This window comes from Oncorhynchus tshawytscha, unplaced genomic scaffold (assembly GCF_018296145.1).
Source record: "Oncorhynchus tshawytscha isolate Ot180627B unplaced genomic scaffold, Otsh_v2.0 Un_contig_3872_pilon_pilon, whole genome shotgun sequence".
In the NCBI taxonomy this organism is placed as follows: Eukaryota; Metazoa; Chordata; class Actinopteri; order Salmoniformes; family Salmonidae; genus Oncorhynchus; species Oncorhynchus tshawytscha.
Window position 1 is genome coordinate 410,001 of NW_024609762.1, and position 6,849 is coordinate 416,849.

At 43.8% G+C, this 6,849-nt stretch overlaps 1 protein-coding gene across 1 annotated transcript in view; it reads left to right on the top strand.

The window, feature by feature from the left end:
• The window catches only part of LOC112241021 (zinc finger protein 883-like), a 12,195-nt gene extending 5,609 nt beyond the window's left edge, over positions 1–6,586 (top strand). The window contains exons 4-6 of the mRNA XM_042317695.1: positions 4,464–4,675; positions 5,267–5,273; positions 5,502–6,586. Of these exons, the coding sequence (XP_042173629.1) occupies positions 4,464–4,675; positions 5,267–5,273; positions 5,502–6,586 (1,304 nt within the window). The remainder of the gene's footprint in view (positions 1–4,463; positions 4,676–5,266; positions 5,274–5,501) is intronic.
• Positions 6,587–6,849: the final 263 nt, after the last annotated feature.

Genomic DNA, 6,849 nt, shown 5'->3' on the forward strand with positions numbered 1-6,849 from the left:
AAACTCATTAAACTACCCATTCATATACACATTAATATACAATAAACCCATTAAACTACCCATTCATATTAATATACAATAAACCCATTAAACTACAATAAACCCATTAAACAACCCATTCATATACACATTAATATACAATAAACCCATTAAACTACCCATTCATATACACATTAATATACAATAAACCCATTAAACTACACATTAATATACAATAAACCCATTAAACTACCCATTCATATACACATTAATATACAATAAACTCATTAAACTACCCATTCATATACACATTAATAACAATAAACCCATTAAACTACCCATTCATATACATATTAATATACAATACACCCATTAAACTACAATAAACCCATTAAACATTAAACCCATTCATATACACATTAATATACAATAAACCCATTAAACTACCCATTCATATACACATTAATATACAATAAACCCATTAAACTACCCATTCAATAAATATAAACACATTAATATACAATAAACCAATATTAAACTACCCATTCATATACACATTAATATACAATAAACCCATTAAACAACCCTGATCCTCAACACATTAATATACAATGAAACTCCATTCAAACTACCCATTCCAACTCAATCCATCAAGTTTACAACAGTTAATATACCAATAAACCCATTAAACTAGGGCCCCAGTGTGGTTCAATAAAATAACCTCACACTCATCAACAAAACTAGATGATTGTAAACCTTCAAAAACCCATTGAACACCCCCATTCACATCGATGGAACAGTAGTGGAAACTAGCAAGTTTTAAGTTCCTATACATAAACCCATTAAACACCCAGATATAACTGAATTACAATCCATTAAACTACCCATTCATACACATCTGAGGAAGGCGCAGCAGCGCACTCTTCAATAAACCCATTAAACAGGAGGCTGAAGAACCCATTAAACTACCCATTAATCACAAAAGCACTCACAAACTACCCATTCAGATGCACATTATACGAGAGCATCCTGGCGGGCTGTATCACAGCCTGGTATGGCAACTGCACCGCCCTCAACCGTAACCATCTGAAAGGGTAGAGGGTCCCTAACAACCATCTGAAACCTAGAGGGGCTAAAACCATCTGAAAGGTCCTCCAGGACACCTAACACCCATCTGAAAGGAAGGTCCCATAAAGATCATCAAGGACATCAACCCCCGAGCCATCTGCCTGGTCACCCCGCTGCCATCCAGAAGGCCCTAGAGGTCCCCTAACAACCATCTGAAAGGCCCTGGGTCCCCTAAGAGACTGAAAACAGCATTCTATCTCAACAACAAAGGCTTTCTCAGACTGTTAAACAGCCACCACTAACATTGAGTGCGCTACTGCCAACACACTGTCAATGACATCTGACTCAGGTGAACAATCCAGCCACTTTAATCATAATCGAGAGAAATGAGAAAAAAATCAGACCAAGACCAAGCATTTATTCAAATGGGGCTTACCCTACATTGTTAGCTCATATGGTTAGACGTTGGACTAGTAACCGGAACCTGACAAGGTACAAATCTGTATTCTGCCCCTCAACCCACTGTTCCTACTTATCTCATTGAAAATATATCATCTACTGTTCTTGCCTATGACTTTTTAAAATTATTAATAACATGTAATATTCTTTTCCTAAAATGAAGGTGTATGACAGTAGATTTCATTTTTTGGTTCAGACTATTCATTCAGGATGTTAGTTGGGAGAGGTTAGTTCTTCATTCAGGATAGAGTTACTGCATTAGTTCTGAATGATTCATTCTAGAGCCTGCTTGGGACAGGTTAGTTCATTCATTCAGGATAGAGTTTGGCCTCGCTTGGGAGCAGGTTAGTTCTGGATTCATTTAACATCTGCTAACCATGTGTATGTGACAAATAAAATTCTGATTTGATTTCATTCAGGATAGAGTTTAAACTACCCAGGTTAGTTCTAAGGATCATTCAATAGAGTTAGCCTACCTTGGGAAGGTTAGTTCTAAGGATTCATTCAGGATAGGTCCCCACAGTTGGCATATAGCAGGTTAGTTATAATGATTCATACAGGATAAAGCAAAACAAAATTATAAAAAAGGATTCATTCAGGATAAAATGGCATCTGAAAGGCCCGGGAGCAGGTTAGTTCTGAAGGATTCATTCAGGATAAGGCCTGCTTGGGAGCAGGTTAGTTCTGAATGATTCATTCAGGAAAGGCCTGCTTGGGGCAGGTTAGTTCTGAAGGATTCATTCAGGATGTTGGCCTGCCGGGAGCAGGTTAGTTCTGGAGGATTCATTCAGGAAAGGCCTGCCTGGGAGAAGGTTAGTTCTAACATTCATTCAGGAAAGGCCCTTGGGAGCAGGTTAGTTCTGAAGGATTCATTCAGGATAGAGCTTTCTTGCAGGAGTTCAATGATTCATTCAGGACAGAGTTGCCTGCCCGGGAGCAGGTTAGTTCTGAAGGATTCAGGATAGAGTTGGCCTGCTTGGGAGCAGGTTAGTTCTGAATGATTCATTCAGGATAGAGTTAGTTCTGGAAGGATTCCTGCCCGGGAGCAGGTTAGTTCTGAATGATTCATTCAGGATAGAGTTGGCCTGCCCGGGAGCAGGTTAGTTCTGAAGGATTCATTCAGGATAGAGTTGGCCTGCCCGGGAGCAGGTTAGTTCTGAAGGATTCATTCAGGATAGAGTTGGCCTGCTTGGGAGCAGGTTAGTTCTGAATGATTCATTCAGGATAGAGTTAGCCTGCCCGGGAGCAGGTTAGTTGGTGAAGGATTCATTCAGGATAGAGTTGGCCTGAGGTTAGTTGGTGAAGGATTCATTCAGGATAGAGTTGGCCTGAGGTTAGTTGGTGAAGGATTCATTCAGGATAGAGTTGGTCTAAGGTTAGTTCTGAAGGATTCGCTGCCATAGAAATGTAACTGACTAAAAGGTGAGCCACATTCATATGACTGGTTGTCCTTTTAAATAATTTTCAAACCAGCTACATGCAGCCTGGTCCAGGCCTCAGAATAAGTTGTGTAGTATTTATTGGGATCCTCAATTAGCCCCTCTTTCTGGGGTCCAAACAGGAAATAAAACACAACAAATAAAATACATGATATCCATAAAATATACATAACACTCTCCTGCCTCTGCCTCACGCTTCAGAAACAGGAGATGCCTCCTGTCCTATGAGCTGTTCCGGCTTGTACAGGCCAAGGCTTGTGGAAGGCTACTTACCGACATACAGTGCATTCGCAAAGTATTCAGACCACTTGACTTTCCCCACATTTTGTTACACTACAGCTTTATTCTAAAATATATTAAACTAATTTGAAAAAATCCTCATCAATCTACACACAACACCCCATAATGACGAAGCAAAAACAGGTTTTCAGAAATGTTTGCAAATATATTAAAAATTAAAACAGAGACCCTTTGCTAGGAGACTCGAAATTGAGCTTAGGTGCATCCTGTTTCCATTGATCATCCTTGATGTTTCTACATCTTGATTGGAGTCCACCTGTGGTAAATGTAATTGATTGGACATGATTTGGAAAGGCACACACCTGTCTATATAAGGTCCCACAGTTGACAGTGCATGTCAGAGCAAAGACCAAGCCATGAGGTCGAAGGAATTGTCCTTAGAGCTCAGAGACAGGACTGTGTCACAACACAGATATGGGGAAGGGTTTCCTAGAGCCAACTGGCCGAACTGAGCAATCGGGAGAAGGGCCTTGGTCAGGGAGGTGACCAAGAACCCAATGGTCACTCTGACAGAGCTCCAGAGTTCCTCTGTGGAGATGGGAGAACCTTCCAGAAGGACAACCATCTCTGCAGCACTCCACCAATCAGGCCTTTATGGTGGAGTGGCCAAACAGAAGCCACTTCTCAGTAAAAGGCACATGACAGCCAAAGGCACCTAAAGACTCAGACCGTGAGAAACAAGATTATCTGGTCTGATGAAACTAAGATTGAACTCTTTGGCCTGAATGCCAGCGTCACGTCTGGAGGAAACCTGGCACCATCCTTATGGTGAAGCATGGTGGTGGCAGCATTATGCTGTGGGGATGTTTTTCAGCGGGAGGGACTGGGAGACTAGTCAGGATCGAGGGAAAGATGAACGGAGCAAAGTACAGGGAGATCCTTGATGAAAACCTGCTCCAGAGTACTCAGGACCTCAGACTGGGGCGAAGGTTCGCCTTCCAACAGGACAACGACCTTAAGCACACAGCCAAGACAACACAGGAGTGGCTTCGGGACAAGTCTCTGAATGTCCCTGAATGGCCCAGCCAGAGCCCAGTAATCGCTGATCAGAACATACATCTAAGAGGAAGAGGAAGGTGTGGGTAGGACCAACTCAGATCAGAATATACATTTAGGAGAAGTCAACTATCCTTTCTACCTTTTTAGATACCGATGCATAGTATAGCATATAAAATAGAAAACAAGTGTTTAACCCCTGTAATGTTGCCATTAAAACAGGAGAGGGTGCCAGCTCTGACCCAGACAGCCTTGGGGACCCTGACCCGGAGAGACCGTACCTCTGCTCCCAGTGCGGCAAGCGGTTTACTGCAGCCAGCAGCTTGAAGATACACATGATGACCCACAGCGGAGAGAAACCCCACCATTGTTCCGTTTGTGGGAAGGCCTTCTTGCGATCCTATGACCTGAGACGACACCAGGTGGTTCACAAGGTGAGAGAAACACCCATACCCTGATGTTAAACTATTTGATTGACTGTGGTACAGGTACACTATTGTGTAACACAATGAATTTGAAGATGATCTCCACTGTTTGCTTGTTAGCTAGCTATCCAGACAGCTTAAAAAAATAGCTGCCAACATTCCATTAAAACAATGCAGTCAATCCACAGCTGTACACTTTCTGACATCAGTTGTTGATAGGACTTAGACAAGTTGTAAATGCAAGTACTGATATTGTATTGTATAAAAACACTCACTGCTTTCCAAGAGAGCACACATTGAGACATTGTGGGTTTGTTTACATATATTTTAGAGGCTAATCCTGTATAAACTGTATTTATAATTATATGACCAATATTTTAGGTCGACTAATTATATTACCCAATTTCTGATGCATCACGTGCCTTTTATTTTCCTGCGTCAGTTAAAGCAGGAAATGCATCACCTACTGCCATTCATTCCAATTAGACTGGGTTGGATTTCTCCCTGACCAAGATGGCTGCCATTTTCAGACCATTATGGAACTTTGAGGGTTCACAACACAGCCCCTCTAGTAATTGAGTAGGATCTCTATGGGTGCAGGTACATGGTATTGTAGCAAATTTGGGGTGTATCTCCGACCAGTATGCAAACTGGGTCCAGGAGACTGTCAACCCAACAGTGATCTGAACCGCTTGATGAGGTTGCTAGGTGTTGGGTTAAGGTCGCTATAGTATTTTACTGTATGTACAGTATACTGTTAAACATGCAAGTGATGCTGTTCTCTCCTCTCTGTCCTAGCAGCGTCTCTAACCCTATAATGTTGTCATTGAAACAGGAGAGGTTGCCAGATCTGACACAGACCTCTCTGAGAAGCACCACCGCTGCTCCGAGTGCGGAAAGAGGTTCCTCACAAAGACGCGGCTGAACAGACATGCGCTGATTCACAGCGGAGAGAAACCACATCAGTGCTCTGTCTGCGGGAAGTGTTTCTTACGACCCGACGACCTGAGGAGACACATGACCATCCACACCGGAGAGAAAACCAAGCACGTCTGCCATCCGTGTGGGAAAACCTTCACCTTGCTACGGCACCTCAAGATCCACCAGCGAGTCCATACAGGAGAGAAACCATACCACTGCTCCAAGTGCCCGGAGAGTTTCGCCCACCTGTTGGAGTATAGGAAGCACAGACAGACCCACCGTATCGAGAAACCATACCACTGTGATGACTGTGGCAAGATGTTCTCCCACTTCAGAACCCTCAAGGTTCATCGTCTGATCCACACAGGAGAGAACCTCCACCACTGCTCCTACTGCGGGAAGGGCTTCACAATCAGAGGGAACCTCAACACCCACCTACTGACCCACACCAAGGAGAAACCGCATCAGTGCCCCATCTGCGGACAACGCTTCGCCAGATCCCAGTGCCTGAAAAAACACAAGCTCAAGAAGTTACACATGGAAGAGGTCCTCTACCACATCTGCGACTGCGGTAAGAGCTTCACGGATGTAGAGAAGCTGCAGACGCATGCAAGGACGCACTTGAAGAACCTTGAGAAGAGGTTCTGCTGCTCGTACTGCGGTCGTACGTTCGTACGGGCTGGTGACCTTCAAAGCCACCAGAGAACACACACTGGAGAGAAACCGTACGTCTGCACTATATGCGGGACCCGTTTCGCCCAGTCTGGGAACCTGAGAGTGCACCAGATCACGCACACTAAAGAGAGGCCGTACCCTTGTACTGTCTGTGATAAGGGGTTCACCACACCGGGGAGTCTGAAGGTGCACATGAGGCTCCATACAGGGGAGAAGCCGTACGTCTGTAGCCTGTGTGGGAAAGGGTTCCATGTACCCAAATTGCTGAAGAAACACCAGGAGCATCACACAAGTGAGATGACAGCCTCCTTGGACATGACATAGGAAAAGCCTTCAATTTGTCTGGAGGACTTTTATTTTGGAAAACACATGTCCTCAATGAGACCAGTGGCCAGTACTTTAGTCACTGAGGCCTATCCTTTCTCAATTCATCTTTCCTCAATTATCTCGCATCCTCTCTCCTCACCTCCTCAACTGTATTGGAGGAGAATATCTAAAGTCCCTCCCCTCAGACCTTCTCCTCCAATGAGTTTTGAGAAGAAGCTGAGGAGAGAGAATGCAAAGACTCGAGGACTGATGAATTGAGA